This window comes from Tenrec ecaudatus, chromosome 11 (genome assembly GCF_050624435.1).
Source record: "Tenrec ecaudatus isolate mTenEca1 chromosome 11, mTenEca1.hap1, whole genome shotgun sequence".
In the NCBI taxonomy this organism is placed as follows: domain Eukaryota; kingdom Metazoa; phylum Chordata; class Mammalia; order Afrosoricida; family Tenrecidae; genus Tenrec; species Tenrec ecaudatus.
In genome coordinates this window covers 46,620,705-46,638,517 of record NC_134540.1, presented here as the reverse complement: position 1 = coordinate 46,638,517, position 17,813 = coordinate 46,620,705, and the positions used below count along the sequence as shown (strand labels likewise).

At 40.3% G+C, this 17,813-nt stretch overlaps 1 protein-coding gene across 4 annotated transcripts in view; it reads left to right on the top strand.

The window, feature by feature from the left end:
- The window catches only part of MTRF1 (mitochondrial translation release factor 1), a 44,080-nt gene extending 28,042 nt beyond the window's left edge, over window positions 1–16,038 (top strand). For 3 of the 4 annotated variants that reach the window (XM_075563015.1, XM_075563013.1, XM_075563014.1), the window contains exon 10: window positions 13,983–16,037. In XM_075563015.1, coding sequence (XP_075419130.1) covers window positions 13,983–14,096 — 114 coding nt within the window. In that variant the 3' untranslated portion in view covers window positions 14,097–16,037. Of the gene's footprint in view, window positions 1–13,982 lie in introns of all 4 variants that reach the window. The other variant, XM_075563016.1, reaches the window with a different exon arrangement.
- The last annotated feature ends 1,775 nt before the right edge of the window (window positions 16,039–17,813 follow it).

Genomic DNA, 17,813 nt, shown 5'->3' with positions numbered 1-17,813 from the left:
ACTTACAGTCTTGGAAACCCATGGGGCAGTTCTACCCTATCTCGTAGGGTTGCTATGAGCTGGAATCGACTCAATAGCAGAGAGTCTGGTTTGGTTGGTTGGTTGTTTTTCAGATTATAGGACTGAGACCTTGTTCTTTTACTGGCAGTCAGCTAGGGGCTGCTCTAAGCTTCTAAAAACCACTTGAAGTTACTTGATATGTTACCTCCTCCATATGCCTTCCTGTGCTTCAAATCTCTTCTTGCAGGAAAGCTTTTAAGTTCATTTGGTAAATTCCCTTTTTGGTTAATTCATAGTCAATGGACTGATCATCAATCATGGGAGTGATAACTCATTGTAGTCATAGATTCTGCCAACCCTCAAGGGGAGAGTATTATGTGAGTTGTTTAGGCCAGGGAGCTTGTTAGAATTTTGCTTACCATAATTTGTATTCATTAAATTCAACTGTTACAATGATGCCATTGATTAAAAGTTCTTGTTGGAATGATTTGAACATCAACTTAATGAAATCCCTTGCAACCAGGACCACAATACATAGACGGTGAAAGTAAAAAAAAAAAAAAATCCCATTTGTTTCTGCCGAAGGAAACATTGTTTGTATTTCCATAAATTTTTTAATACAAATTTATGGAAATTCAAAAAGTTCCATAAATGCCTACTGGGAGAAGGCAGGATACAAAAAAGGTTGGGCCTTATTCTTGGTACCATATTGATTCTTTCCATTGATTCTCTTCCATTCTGTAGTCAAAATCAAAGTCTTAATTTTATCATGAAAATGTTTTTGTTTTTCCTCCTTTAAATCTTATTATTTTTGTTTTTGTTGAGAACATACCCACAAAGCATTCATTAATTCAATAGTTTTCTACCTATGGCTGTGGAGATGATGCAACCATATGGGGCCGAGCACAGCCGCTCCCCAGAGCTTCCAGGGCTGTAAGTCTTTATGAAGAAAGCAGGCTGCCTGAGGGAGGGGAAAAATGTGGAGCTGATACCAAGGGCTCAAGTAGAAAGAATATGTTTTGAAAATGATGATGGCAACATGTGTACAAATGTGCTTGACACATGGATTTATGTATGAATTGTGATAAGAGCCGTATGAGTCCCCAATAAAATGATTTTTTTTAAAAGAAGAAGAAAGAAAGAAAGCAGACTGCCACATTTTTCTGCCAGGGAGCCACTGGTAGTTTTGAATCATTGACCTTTCCATTAGCAAGTGAGTGCTTTAACCACTGCACCACTAGGGCTCCAAATATTTTCGACATGTGTGATTTAGTGACATTACTTACATTCTTTGAATTGTGTACCTCCTTTTCAGAGCTGTTCCTCCCTTGTTAACGTTAACTAGCTCCACCTATGGTTCTTATGCTTTCAAGTTGCTCATCTCAGTTTGATTCCATTAGATTATTCCTAAAAGGATGTAATCGGCAAGGTACACCTCCTTACTTGTTAAGTTGTACTACTATTTGGCTTTAACTAGGCAGGAGATATTTTAGGTTTAAGATTTAAATATTATCTCAGGGCAATAGTTCAATCATCCACCACCCACCAAAATTCCAGAAATTTTTGAGTCCATGAGACTTGAAATTTGTTCTTCATTTTCCCCTTTTGGTTGGGATTCTTCTATGGACTCTGATCAAAATGGTCAGTCATAATAGCCAGGCAGCATCGAGTGCTTCTGGTTTCCTGGGCAATCCCCCGTTTTCCTGGCCTCATGGTAATTCATGGGGACAGCTATCCTCACATTCCCCATCCTCCTGTGCCCAACATTCCCTCTTTCCTTAGGAAATGCCTGTTTTTTATTTTGTTTCTTTTATTGGAGTAATAAAACACTTGTCATTTGTACAGTCTTCACGTGAACAGTTCAGTGACAATTTTGCTCGTATTGTTCAACTATTAGCACCATTAACTATTTCTCAATTTGTCTTTTATTCTTAGCAGAAGCCCACTGTCCCCTAAGCGTTTTGTCTTCCTTCCTCACTCCCTCCTTGCCACCCCTGCTGGCCAATAATCAACTTTGACCTCTGTTTACTTGCCTGTGCTAGATGTTTCAAATATGTATCTAAATCTGTAGCTTAGGCTACTTCCTTTAACATGTCAACAATTTAAGGGTACCTTGAGGCTAAGAACATAGGTACATTGGAGAAAGGGAAAAATGACTTTCCTTTTCTCTGGGAATACATAGTAAAAACTAATTATGTTCGTAGTGGCAAAATAGGTTCTGCCATACTGTCCAAATTGTATATTTTCCATTATTTTTCTGAGTTTTCCCTGAAATAGTCAATATTTGTTACCAGTATTTTTTAGATGGCCATATAGATGCACACTTTTATGTATACTTACGTAACTTAACATCATATAATGTATATTTGTTACTTAATATATAATGTATAACATTATATAATAATGTATGATATAATGGAGACATTTAGATTAACTAGATTTTATAAACTTAAAAATAATAAGGAAAACTGCATTAGCATGCCTTAATAATTACTAACTAGCCTATTGGAAAAACAGAATGAAGAATAAATCTATCCCAAAGATGAACTTGAATTGATGATCAGATATATATACATATGTGTGTATGTACGTGAGTGTCTCTGATAGCTCCTCATAAACATAATTCTTTAGAGGTTTTAAAAAGTACCAAATAAGATAATTCGAGCACATTTTGGTTGACTTTTTAAATCAATGTAATCTACTGTATATACTCGAATATAAGCCGACCCAAGTATAAGCTGAGGTACCTAATTATTACCTGTGAAACCAGAAAAACTGATGGACTCAAGTATAAGCCTAGGGTGGGAAATGCAGGATGTGAATTAGCACAGAGACCAGAGGGGAGAGACAGAGCGCAGCCACAGACACATCCTTACCAGTTCAGCTGCCGGGGTAAGTGAATCACTACGGGTGCTTCTGCGAATTGGAGTCGTCCACATCGTATGACGGCTCTGATTGGTTAGATGTGAGTAAACAAACATTCAAAGCCCTGCAGTGTCAGCAGGGCTTTGAATGAACAGCAGAGGAACCGCAATCACCTGCAAGATGTAACACCTCGCTGGGGTACCACTGACCCGTGTATAAGCTGAACCCCAGTTTTTCAGCACAAAAAATGTCAGCTTATACACGAGTGTATATGGTAATTAGCTTTTCTATGTTCCTCTCTGACTGATGGATTGATTGATTGATTGTCTAAAGGCATATCCAAGGAGAAGCATTCACTGCCTCCCTGCAAGGAAATGCAGCTGCTAATTACAGTAACTGCCTGTGTGGAGGAAGAGGTTACACTGTGAAACCCATTGCTGTCAAGGCAGTTCCCACTCGTAGCGAGCCTCGCACCAGGACTGATGCCGTACTCATACTGAGGACATTCCCCAAAGGAGAGGCAGTGAGCAAAGGTCTCCATAATGTCATCAAAGCCGTGAGGTGAATAAACTCCATGGGAAATAATACTTTGAAAAATGTATCCCTTTTCCTTTCTTTCCCCTTATTCATTCCTCTTATCTGAGCGTGGTCTGAGTGCAAGACAAACTGCCGAACCATGTTTATTAAATCCCTGTGGTGAAAGGACCCATGAAGAATCTGAAGAGACACAAACCTACAAGTCGGGTTGTGGAAACAATTATGGGTTCAAAGAAAAATAGAAATGGACGTGATCATTTAACAGATGTCAAAGGGAAGTTCCTTGGCTTTATGACTATGCTTTTGTCAAAACTTATAGAACTGTGCACTGAGAGGATAAGTTTTAATAAATGTAATTGATACCCCAATAAACCTGACTTTCAAACAAAGAGGCTTGGTCAAACTATGAGGAACAACCCAGATGACATCACCAAGGGAACGGTGGTATATCCTTAGCCTAGGATACTGCTCAGCAATAAAAGAAACACACTAAAGTACTGACAGATGTGACAATAGGAATGAATTGTACAACATTCAGTTCAATGAAAGCAGCCAGACACAAGAGTATATACTGTATGATACTGTTTACATAATATTTGAGAACTGTGAAAACTAAATTATAGGGATGGAAATCAGATCAGTGGCTGCCTGAAGTGAGGGAAATGAGCCATAAAAAAGCCACAGGGAACCATTGGGTGGATAGAAATAGTTCTAGTTACATAGCAGTATATGTTTGTCAAAACTCATTAGAATAGATATTTTAATTTTAATTTTCATTTTACTGCACGGAAATTTTATCTCAATAAAGTTGACCTAGGTTTTCGTTTTTAATTTTGAAGGGTAATTCATGAATGGTACATTCAGTAAATATACTACCTAACCATCTAACAGTAAGCATAATAGGAGTTTAAGCAAACACTAGATTTACATTAGATGAGAAATTTTTCTTTTAAAAAAAATCTTTTTATTAGGGGCTTATACAACTCTTATCACAATCTATACATATATCAATTGTGTAAAGCACATGTGTACATTCATTGCCCTCATCATTCTCAAAACATTTGCTCTCCACTTAAGCCCCTGGCATCAGCTTCTCATTTTTCCCCCGTCTTCCCGCTCCATGTCCCCCTGGAACTGTCGGTTCCGTTGTTTTCTCCTCCAGATTGTTCATCCAGCCTATCTTATTTAGACAGACCTGCAGAGATAACAACATGCACAAAAACAAGACACAGCAAAACCAAGCAACAACACGCAACAAAACAACAAAAACAGCAAACTACTGACAAAGAACAAAACAAAACACAACAAGAAAGAAAAGCTTGTAGTCAGTTCAAGGATCATTTGTTGGCCTTTAGGAGTGTTTTCCAGTCCAGTCTGTTGGGGCACCATGCTCTGGCCCCAAAGTCCACCTTCATCATTCTCTGGGGACCTCGCCACTCCCATTCCCATGCTGTTCCGCTGCACTCCCCCAGTGCTTTTCTTTGGTGTGGCGGGATCAGATCGGCACAATTCCAACACTGTATCCCCGGTGCTGTCCCCCTCAGGGCCATGGGTCAGTGAGGGGCGTCATGGCTCATAATGGGGCTGGCCATGTGTTCCTCCCTGTGGACTGGCTGCTCTAATTGGGGTCATCGTCCTCAAGGCCTGGTTGGCCAGGATGTGCTTCACTTTCTTCTACTCCCCCTTTATCTGTTTCTACGTGCTCCAATCAGATATGTCCCTCTCACGGAGCTGCAGATTCAATGCAGTCCTTTGAAATAAATTCTTCTGGGGAGAGAGGTAGGCATCCACTTAGTATTTGAGACTGGGGCCAGCCCCCCAGACCTCTCCACTGGTTCCCTACTTCATGCCAGATTATTGCATTCACACCTTGGGGCACTGGGTTCAAGTCTGGTCCCTCCTTCCCTGTGGAGGTATAAACAATACCCTCCCCTTTGGTGGGTTAGCTCCCCCTGTCCCCACTACCCATTTCTTCCTTATTTTCATCATGTTTTCCCCTTTCCCCACGTCCTCCCCAGTTGTCTACCATGTGCATCCCTGGACTTGATCTGGTCTGTGCCACACTCCATGGTCCTCACCCCAAGAATGTTTGTATACAGTAGCTTTTTCCTTATGCTCCTTTTGCATTTTTTTAATGCTTACCTCAGCGGACTCATGTTGTACTTGTCCTTTTGTGCCTGACTTCACTTAGCATGATGTCCTTTCAGTTCTTCCCATGTAGTGATGTGCTTCATACATTCATCACTGCTTTTCAGCGATGCGTAGAACTCCATTGTATGTATGTACCACAGTTTTTTAATCCAATCATCAGTTGATAGAAATTTGGGTTGCTTCCAATTCCTTGCAATTGTGAACTGTGCCGCAATGAACATTGGAGCACAGATGTCTGGCCTTGGTTTGCTCCTTGCCTCTTCTGGGTAGATGCCCAGTAGGGGGATTGCTGGGTCATATGGTAACTCGATTTCCTCTGCTTTAGATTTCGCCAGATAGATTTCCATAGTGGATGAGAGTTCCTGTCTCCCCAAAGCCCCTCCAACACCTGTTGCTTTCTGATTTTTTTAATTGGGCTACCTTCGAGGGCGTTAGATGGTACCTCATTGTTGTTTTAATTTGCATTTCTCTTATAGCTAAAGATCAGGAACATTTTCTCAAATGTGTGTTGGCCATTCGGATTTCGCCCCTGTGAAACTTCTGTTCAAGTCCTTTGCCCACCTCTCAAGTGGGCAATTAGTTTTTTGCTTTTTGAAAGCTAGCAGAGTATTGTAGATTTTAGTAATAAGGCCTTTGTTTGATTTGTCATTACTAAAGATATTTTCCCAGTCCGTGGACTCTCTTATTACTCTCTTGGTGAATTCTTTCTGTGTACACAGGTGTTTTATCTTCAGTATATCCCATTTGTCATTCTGTGTTTGTGTCCTTCCCTATTTCTGATAGCCTATGTATTCCCTGTGCCAGAGTTCTCACGTTGGTCCCAATTCCCTCATTGAGTACTAATAGATTGGGATTTAACTTGAGTTAAATCTACCTTGAGTTTATTCTTGTGCATGGAGTGAGTTAAGGGTCTTGCTTCATTTTCTTGCCGGTAAATATCCATTTTTCCAGCATCATTTGTTAAAGAGGGCATCTGCTTCCCATCTGATATTTTTGGGGCCCTTATCAAAGAACAGTTGTCTGTATGCTGATGGTTTTATTTCTGGGTTTTCAGTTCTTTTCCACTGGTCTGAGCATCTGACATTGTACCAATACCCTGTGTTTTTGACAACTGTGGCTATATAGTATGTGCTAAAGTCAGGTAAAGCAAGCCCTCCCACTGTGTCCTTCTTCTCGAAGAGTTCTCTGCTAATTCTGGGCTTCTTCCCTCTCCATATGAAGTTGGTAATCATTTTTTTTTTTAATCTTTGAAGAAAGATGAGGGTAATTGTATCGGGATGGCATTAAACTTATAAAGTGCCTTTGGCAGATCTGACATCTTGACTATATTGAGTCTTCCAATCCACGAGCACGGGATATTCTTCCATTTGTTGAGGTCACTCTTGGTTTCTTGAAATAGTGTTCTGTAGTTTTCCCCATATAGATCTTTTGTTCTTTTCGTCAGGTATATCCCTAGATATTTCTATTTGTATTTGGCTATTGTGAAGGGTACCACCTTTTTGATCTCTCCTTCTATGGTCTTATCCAATGTGTATCACAGTATAATCGACTTCTGTTTGTTGATCTTGTATCCTGCCACTCTGCCAAACTCCTCTATTGTTCCCAGTACTCCCCTTGTGGAGGTTTTGGGATTTTCCACATATAAAATCATATCATCTGCAAATAACGATAGTTTCACCTCTTCCCTCCCCAGACGAATTCCTTTGATGTCTCTTCTTTGACTTACGCTGTTAGCTAAAACCTCCAGCACAATATTAAATATGAGTGGGGACAAGGGGCATCCTTGTCTGGTCCCCCTTTTTCAGTGGGATTGTGTTAGTCTTTTCTCCCCTGACTACCACGCTGACTGTTGGTTTTTTATATGTAGCTTGTATTTTCTTGAGGAACTTTCCTTCCATTCCTATCTTCTCAAGTGTTTTAGACAGGAATTGGTGTTGCATGTTGTGGAACGCTTTTTCTGCATCTATCGATATTATCATGTTGTTCTTATAGTTTTTAATGTCAATGTGATGAATAATACTTATGGTCTTTCGTATGTTGAACCACCCCTGCATCCCTGGTATGAATCCCACTTGGTCATGGTGAATTATTTGTTTTACATACTTTTGTATTCTGTTGTCTAGCATTTTGTTAAGGATTTTTGCATCGATGTTCATTAGGGCTATTGGTCTGTAGTTCTCGATTCTTGTGGGATCCTTGCCCGGTTTTGGTAGTAGAGTTTTACTAGCTTCATAGAAGGAATCTGGGAGTTTGCCATCTTTTTCTATGTTCTGGAAGAGTTTCTGTAGGATTGGTGTTAGTTCTTCCCTAGATGCTTGGTAGAATTCTCCAGTGAAGCCATCTGGTCCAGTGGATTTTTTTGTTGGTAATCCCTTGATAACCTTGTCTATTTCTTCTATTGCTATGGGTCTGTTGAGATTCTTGACAATCTTTGGGACAGTCTAGGAAGGGATTGTTTTTCTAAGAATTTGTCCATGTCTTCCAAATCGTTGATTTCATTGGAATACAATCCTTCGTAGTACTGCATAACTATCCTTTTGATTTCATTAGGGTTTGTTGTAATATCCCCTCTTTCATCCTTTATTCTTGCTTTTGAAATTTGTTTCCTCCTTTCTTTAGTTAGGTTTGCCAGTGGTCTATCAATTCTGTTTATCCTTTCAAAGAACCAACTTTTAGCAGTATTAATTTTTTCCAGTTTTCTTATTTTCCCTCTCCTGAATCTCAGCCCAGATTTTTATCATTTCTTTTCTTTGGCTATTAGTAGGATTATCATGCTGACTCTGCTCTAGTTGTTGTAAATTTGTGCCAGCATATCAATAATGAGTCTCTCTTCCTTTCTCAGGTGTGCATGTATTGCACTGAAACTTCCTCTGATGACTACCTTTGCTGTGTCCCATAAATTTTGGTACATCGTGTTGTCATTCTTGTTGGTTTCTAGAAATTTTCTAATTTCATCTCTGATTTGCGCCAGTTCACACTCCTTTTTCAGTAAAGAATTATTCATCCTCCAATTTTTTGCTCTTGTTTTCTTTGTCTTCCTTTTGTTAATTTCCAGCCTTATGGCACAGTGGTCAGAGAGAGAGGTCTGTATGATTTCAATGTGCTTAAATTTATGTAGATTCACCTTATGCCCCAGCATGTAGTCTATCTTTGAATATGTACCATGTGGGCTTGAAAATTATCTGATTTTTTTTTTTTTTGCATTTGGATGAAAAGCTCTCTAAATATCTATCAGGTAAAATTGTCTAATTGTGGTGTTTAGATCTCTAGCATCCTTGTTGAGTTTCTTTCCCTGTGATCTATCTTTCTCAGAGAGTGGTGTGTTGAAGTCACCCAGTATAATTGTTGAGGCTGTGATTTCTTTTTAATCTTTGGAGTGTTTGGTTGAAGTATTCAGTGGGTCTCTCATTCAGGGAATATATGTTTACAATCCTTAGTGGTTCTTTGTCTACCATTCCCTTGAGCATTATATAGTGTCCTTCCTTATCTCTTTTTATGGTTTGCTCTTTGAGGTCAATTTAATCCGAGATCAGGATTGCAACTCCTATTTGTGTTTTTTTTAATTGCTGTTTACTTTGCATGACTTTCTCCAGCTTTGATTCTCAGCTTATTCTTAGCCAATCTGATCGTCTCAGTCTTTTAATGCCTGAGTTTAGGCCATTGATATCCAGAGTTATTATCTCCATCTGCGGACTCTGTGATGTCATCCTATACCTTTCGTGTTGGGAGTTTTCCTACCTTCCTTTCTCATTAGTGTGTTGTGCATGTGTGTGTGTGTGTGTGTGTGTGTGTGTGTGTGTGTCATTATTGACTTCTTTCCATCCTTAAGCCAATACTATCTTGGGGTGTGTTTTCTCTCTTTTTTGACCTCTGAGTGAGGTTGTTCTATGTGGTGGTCTCATATTTGTGCTTGGTGAGTGTTCTGCCCATACTGGGTCGGCAAGGATCTTTTGTAGGGCTGGGTTTCTTCTAATGTATTCTTTGAGTTTTCTTTGTCTGGGAAGACTCTTCTCCATGTATCTTGTTTGATAATTTGGCTGGGTAGCATTTTCTTGGGCTTGCGTTGTTTTCCTTCAGTTTTCGGAATATATTACTCTACTCTCTCCTCTTCTTAATAGTTTCTGCTGATAGGTCTAAGCATATTCTTATTTTGGAACCTTTATATGTGATTGCTTGTTTTTCCCTAGCTGCTCTCAAGATTTTTTCCATTTCCTCAAAGTTGGATAGTTTAACTATTATGTGCCTTTGTGACTTCTTCTTGGGATTCAATCTAGTTGGTGTTCTTTCAGCCTTCCTGAATGGTTACCTGGTTTTCATTCATTAAGCTGGGGAAGTTTTCCTCCAAGAATTCTCTCACTGTTGTTGCAGATGACTTCTTTGTTGGGTCTTTCTCCGGTAAGCCAATAATTCTAATATTGTTCTGCTTCATAGCATCAGTCATAGCTCTTAGGTTTTCTGTAGCTTCTCTGATGCTCTTATTAGATTTTTGTTCACGTTTGTTAAAGTTTGCTTGGCTGTCCTCCAAGTCACTGATGCGGTTCTCTGATTCATCCAGTCGATTTTCGAGTTCCGTGTTTCCGCTACTGGTTTTTGTTATCTCCTCCCTGAGCTCCTGTATCACTCCAACCAGCATTCTGAAAATTTCGTTCTGTGGTAGCTCAATGTGTGAATCTTCTATGTATGTTGTTATATTCAGGACATCTTCTGCCATTGCCTTTTGCTTCTCCTGTTTTCTTTGTTGAGGTCTTTGGGCCTGATGGCTGTTTGCCTTGCGTTGTTTTAGAGGAGCCAGGTACCATTTTCCAGGGAGTCAAAGAGCACTGGCTCTCTCTGGGAGACTTGTAGAAATGCTTCTTCGAATTGCCCACAGCTAATTTTACTATGGGATTAACCTATCACTTTATCCTCCTGTGGCTTCCCTCTCACAGGAGTGCCCCAGAAGGCTGGTGGGTTTCAGAGGTTGGGCAGAGGTTCCTACAACAGCTTGAAATGTTGATGAGTATTGGCAGGGCTGCCTTATTTCCCCAGGTACACAGGCAGGAATTCCCTAGTGAGAAGTTGGGCAAAGCATCCCCTGGAGGGAAAGAAGTGCTCTCCTTAGCCTCAGGCTAGCTACACAGGGTGGAACTCACCTACCTGGGCGTGGTGCAGGCATAAATATCCTAGTCTGGGGGAGTGTTCTGGAGGTTATCAGTAGAGTGTGAGAGAACAGTAAAGAGACAAAGAGGTGAAAAAATTAAAAAGTAAGACATTTAGACTGTGCAGGAATATAGGTAAGAGAGGGAAACAAAAGCAACTATGTAGCTGATTCCCACTCTCCCCACTGTTGGACCTGCAAGGGTTTAGTCCCTGCCCCGAGGTAGCAGTGGCAATCTGCAGCTGAACCGAGAAAAATCCCCTGCACAGCCCTCAAAGACTGTGGGGGGACAGAGAGCAGATATGTAAACAAAAGCAACAATATAGCTGAACCCCCATCTCTGCCCCTGGAGCTGCGAGGGTTTAGTCCCCACCTCAGGCTCTGTGGCTGTGCCAAGAAAAAGCCCCTGCGCAGACCTCCAGGACTGTGGGGGAACAGAGAGCAGAGTTGTAAACAGAAGCAACAATATAGCTGAACCCCATCCCTGCAGGTGGAGCTGCAAGGGTCCTGTCCCGGCCCTGAGGCAGGCAGGGGCAAACTGTAGCTGTGTTGAGACCAAGCCTCCCTACGGGCTCCAAATTGTCCCACTCCAGCAGAGACAGTGGCAGGGCAAGGTCAAGTCCCAGCCGGCTTCCACTGAGGTATGCCAAAAGCCCCCAGCCCCTCAAAACCCCATGGGTCTGTGTCTACTTATCTTTATGATGTTCCTCCTGTGTTTCAGCTGTGTTAAAGTTCCCTCTAAGCAATTCTCCTGGGCTGGATTCTGCGGAGTCCTTCTGATCTGTGTCACTCCATCACCATCTTCCCGGAAGTCTCTGAGAAATGTTTCTACATGAAGCAGAATTTGAGTTGCTTTGAAGGATTTGGCAGGCCTAGAAAAGATAGAGTAGTAGGTAGGGCATTCGACATTTGTGAAAAGAAACATCTGAAAGCAGCATGAGTGAAGATGTGTGTAGTTGAAGTAAAACAAAAAATATTTAAATGAAGGACAGTAATGAGACTAGTGGGTTTGAATCATTTAGAAACTGAATAGTTGTAGATGAGACTGGTAAAATCATGGCACCTTAGCCCCAGGGCACCAGCTGTGTGATCAAATGGAGATGACCAGGCAATATCATTGAGTCACACACAAGTAAAATTGTGCTGAAAATAACTCAAAAGTGGTTGCAGTAGTACCCAGACAAGGAACTGTTGCCATTCAGTCTGGGTTCAGAATAAAAGGATATCATTGATGATGTTTGGCTGAACACAGAATACCAGAAAGATGTTTACCTGTGCTTTATTGAATATGCAAAGGCATCTGGAAATGAGAGTGGCAATAAATATGGATAACATTGAGAAAATTGGGAATTCCAGAACATCTCATTGTGCTCCTGCAGAACTTGTACATAGACCAAGAGGCAGAACAGAGCAAGGGGATATTGGATGGTTTAATATCAGGAAAAGTGTATGTCAGGGTTGTGTCCTTTCATCCTACTTATTCAACCTGTATATTGAGCAAATAATTCCAGAAGCCGAATTATATGAGGGAAATCATGACATCACGATTACGGGAAAATGCATTAAGTGCTGTCGTATGCAAATGACACATTGCTTGTTAATATCAAGGAGAACTTGAAACCCTTAGTGATGAAGAGCAAAGATTTCAATATGTATTACACATGAACATAAAACATATCCTCATTTGTGGACCAATAAGCAACATCACAATAAATGGAGAAAAAATGGAAGATATCAAGATTTTATTTTACTTGGATCCACAACCAACACCCATGGACACAGCAGTCAAGTCTTAAAAAAAAAAAAGTAATCTATTGCATTTGGCAAATCTGCTGCAAAAGATCTTTAAAGTATAAGAAAAGAAAGATGTCGCCCTAAGGTGCACCTGCCCTAAGCCATAGTATTTTCAGCCTCCTCAAATGCATGGGAAAGCCTGAGACTAAGAAAGACCAAAGAATTAATGCATTTGAATTATGATATTCCTGAAGAACATTGAATATCCACCATGAACTGTCATATCTTAGAATAAATACAGCTGAAATGCTTCTGACATTGCAAAGTTGGCAAAACTTTGTCTCACATATATTTTGGATGTGTTCTCAGGCGGGCTGTTCCTGGAGAAAGATCATTCATGCCCTGCAGAAAGGTGGCAAAACTTGGACCCCAATGAGATGGAGGGACATCGTGGCTACAAGAATGGGCTGAAGCATTGCAACAGTGGGAGGCTGGTGTAGGACTGAGCAATATTTTGTTCTGTTGTAAATGGGGTCACAAGGAGTCAGAAACAACTGGATGACATCCAGTAGCAACACTTGTTCCTTAGGATAGAATCTCCACAGAGTTGCCAATGGACTTATTGTGTTAGTCTGGTACTTTAAAGAAACAAATCCACAGAAACTCATTCATGTAAAAGAGTTTTATACAAAGGATACGTGTGCATCAAGAAAACATCCAGCACCCAGGTCTGCATCGGGGTAGGTCCATGTGGCTTCTCCTCAGGGATGTTTGAATGAAGTGAGCCTTGCAAGCTGACGCAAGGAACTGGCTAAGGCAGCTGCACCTTGGTCCAACCATCACAAAGCAAGAGACCCAATAACTAGAATGGAAAGGCTCACCGAGCCATTTATCCCTCCATCCTTCAATTAAACCCACATGTGTTTATCAGCCAGGTTGGCACAATAAACTAACTACCTCAACTTTCTATTGTTTTAAGTGTTCATGATCCTGACCCAAGGTGACAATTGAGTTTTGGAGGTGTGGATATCCAAACAAACTCAGAGTTACTGGAAAAATACAAATCCTAGAAGACTGATGTCAAAATAAAATGCTAATCCTATTTCATTTTAAACCATTTAAGAAGGAAGAATCCCATTGCTCTTTTGAACTCCCTGCTTTATATAAAGAACCACTACAGACTACAACTTTCTTACATTAGCAATTGTGATCGCTTGATTCTAGAACCACATTAATAATTTGTTGTTGCCTATAAAAAATGAAGGCACCCTGGTGCCACATGGTTAAGCATGCAGTTGTTAACCAAATGGTAGGGAGTTTAAATCCAAGGTGGATTTAAACCACGGGAGACAAGACCTGGTTACCTGCTCCTATAACGATCGCAGCATAGGAAACTCTGGGGCTGTTCTGCCCCCTCATATTGGGTGGCTGTGAGTTGGAATTGATTTGATAGCACACAACAACAATATAAGGAAATACAGTTAATGTCCACTGAGCTCTGCTTTTTTTCGCATTGATTTCTAGTAATCAGATTTCTGTAATTGCTCTCTTTTACCAGGAATTTTTATGTGGTGAGAAGGCCCTGGACGAGCTAATTCAAAGACTCCTTCAATCAGCTGACGAAGAAGCCATGGCTGAGCTTTTGGATGAAAACCTTAGATCAGCGAAATAAATGTCCATTTATTATTTATTAATGGAATACAATTATGCCAAGAAGACTGGAAATATTTATGGATTTTTATAAAGTGCAGTATAAAGTACACAGAACTTACAAATAATTTTTTAATGAACCAAGTCACATTTCTTGTTTTAAGGGTTTATTTTAGGATTACTTGAAAGCATGGTCCAAGTCTTCAAGTAGAAAACAAGGGTGCAATATTGAAAAAAGAAATACCAATTCACCATTGGGAATAGATGATGGGTGTTAGGAGCGATTACTTGATCTCTCTTTATATTTGTCATCTATAAATTAATCTAAAGTCCCTGGATGGTGCAAATGATTGATGTTCTTTGCTGCTAAACGAAAGGCCGGGTGTTTGAGTCCACCCCTAGTAACCACAGAAGAAAGGCCTGACATTCAGCTTCTGAAAACTCAGCCTCTGAACACCTTCTGGAGCATAGTTCAACTCTGACACACAGGATGGCCCTCAGCTGGAGTCAGTTGCCCAGCAGGTGGGGTTTGTACAATATGTATAAATTAAGGTCAATTCTGTTTTTTCTGTTACTTCACGAAGATGTACATTTTAGTGATGAAAGAGAAATGTCATTATGAGCCCCTGAAAGATCAAGCAAAGACTTAAAGTTCTACTTTTAAATAGCACAAGCGTACTTATATATCACAGAGCCTTTTAGTTCCTCAGGAACAGGGACTCTCCCAAGGAAACATTGTGAAATTCTTTGAAAGCTGAATGCAAATTATGTAAAGAATAAACCACGAAACAATATTTAAAGTAGCCTCTGTGACTTCTGTTTCTCACTGCTCTTTGAGTTAGTGAGAGGCCACAGATGGCCTGATATGAGTAATTCACTGTAGAACGTTTGATGGACTTTTAAATTCCAGTCTTTACCTGAAGGAAGCTCAAATGCGTGAAGGAGGCAAACACAGAAATCACGAATAACAGCACCAAGTGGCATGATGCATTTAGTAGTGATTCTGAGGAAATTCCTTGAGTCAAAAGAGGAGTATGCCAGGACAGATTAGAAGAAACAGCTAAGATGGAACTATTTGACATAAACTTGAGAGAAATCTTGCCCCAACTTTCTGTTGTGAATATTTTCAACCACACCAAAATTTTCTCTTATAAATATAAAGCATTTTATATTTATCAACTATTGATAATGTATCGACTGTTAACATTGTACTACATACTTGCTGTGTACATGCACACACTTGCTTGGCGTCACAGTGGTAAACTTCATGTGGCATACATTGATAGTGCAGACTGCTTTGCACACCCCCCTCCTTTGTGCTCAGCAAACCTGTTCCCTACAAAGAACCACCTTTCCCTAGGGACACACTGCCCTGAACTCCAGCCCTGTCGGACTGAGTAGAGCTGTTCCGTGGAGTTTCCCAGGCTCCAGTCTTTGTGGAAGCGATGGCCATCTCTCCCAAATTCGCAGCCCTTAACCACTGCCCCACCAGAGCGCCTGCCTTTCTCCACGTGACTCACAGACTCCCAATGCCCCCTGTTTACCTGTGACACAAGACCAGACACAGACCCTTACATTCCCAACCTTTACCTCATAATTGACTGGCTGACTTGCTTTCCCCTGTCAATCAATCTGAATAAAGTATGTGATAAATTAAACTTTGTTTAGACTTCTCTCTCTAGGCTCTTGAATGCACTTTCAGCCTGAACCTTCTTTAAAGATGCCTCCTAGAGAACAGGCTGGTCTCTGCAAAATCCTCCTTCAAATTGATGTGTTATAAACTAGAAGATTCATCAGACTTAGGCTATATATTTGAAACTACTATTACATAGTTGATACTGTATGTATTATATCACATCAGTATGTGAAGACTGTCAGGGGGACTGCAAACGCCACGCTGGTGCAGCAAAAAGAAAGAATAACTATTCTACAGTGACTTGATCTGCACTGGTTATGTGGATTTTTCACCAGAGGATTAAACAACTTTTCTTAAAAAAAAAGAAACCTTTCCTTTGTTTTTCTTCCTACTTTCTCAGAGTTGGCTGCTAATCTAATCCTATTTGAATCAGTACTATTACTACTTCCCTAGGGATAGACAATGCCCTAAAAAATAATGAGTGTCCCGGAAGAATCTGATTTAATTCAAGAAAACTCTGAATTGAATAGGAAATTGAAAGGTATAAGTTACTGTATTAAGATGCATTTTCTAGAGAAAAAAAACCAGTGACACTTATATATGTATAAGAAAGAACTTTATATCAAGGAAGTGGCCCAGCCCAGTTCAGCTCAAGTCCATGGGGAGATGGTCCCTCCAGACTCACACAGCTACCAGCTGCTGAAGTAGGAAAGTGAAACAGGAAGCTAGGAAATCATAGGTTGATAGGGGCTTAATTGTGTGGATAAAAGATTGGCTGGAACATGACAGGGCGCCGACAGCTCCCAGAGTCAGCAGGCTACATGGGATGCTGGCTCTAGAAATCAAGATGCAGGATCTACTGAAGCAGGAAGAAAAGGGACAAGAGAGCAATTCTCCACGAGTCTCAGAAAGTAAAACACCTCCAAAGAGACATCATTAGGCTGTGTCCTGATTGAGGACTCCACTCATCCCTCCCTGTAGGTGTAGCGCGTTGCACAAAAGCTAACTACAACAGTTCCAAACACAGAACCTGTGATGGTGGCTTTCAGGCATTTTACATAAGAGGAACATTAATCCCAGGAAATATGAATATTAAACAGTACAAATGTGCTTGATACAACTGATGGATTGTTATCAGCTGTAAGAACCTACAATAAAATGATTTATTAAACTAAAAGGTTGAAAAAAATGTATGAAACAGGCACCAAGTATGAGATCACATGGCATTTAAAATTCTTTAATTTTTTCCTCTTAAAAGGAAGTATTTTAAAACTTTAAAAATATTTTAAAACTTTAAAAATTAAACCCAAAACATGATTTCTACAAAAAAAGAATTATTAAGAAAAATATTATAAGAGAAATCAAAAGCTAAAGGCATTTGTTTATCATCATTTAATTCATTTACTGGTCAGTGCCAATATCCTATACCAAGGATGAGAAGAATCCTTGGTGTAATATCCTATACCAAGGATGAGAAGAAACCTGACAAATGAAAAGTGCTCAGTAAAACTTAAAAGATGCCTGAACATGTCTCCACAACCCTGAGACCAGAAGAACCAGATGTTGCCTGACTGTCATTACCAAGTGCTCTGAAAAAGATCACCTTGGAAGGTTCTGGGTAGAGTGGGAGAAAAATGTGGGAGGTATCTCAACATCACAGAAGAGATCAGGCAGGCTTACTGATTGGATAGAGACTGTAGGACCCCAGAGGGTGTGGCCCTTAGTCACCTCTCAGGTCTCTAACTGAATTCACCTCCCTGTTAGAAAAATCAACCAGTTAAAATCAAAAGTGCAGCAGGTACAAAAGTACAGCGTTCAGGAGGTTAGCAGAGAAGGGAATGGAAATAGAAAACAGGGATGAATTGGGCCAAGCAATGGTGCCCTGGGGAATTGCCAAAGGTAAGCTGAACCAGCATTTGTATGTTAGGTGTTGAATGTAAAACAATGATCTGCAAACCTTCACCTAATTCACAGTAGAAAAAGTTTAAAAAGAAGAAAGAATTACTATGACTGAACATTGTGATGAGAGAACCTATACAAGAATCGAGATGGACAGGGTTGACCATGCAGAACAGAATTATGGAATCCAGATTTTCTGGTGTC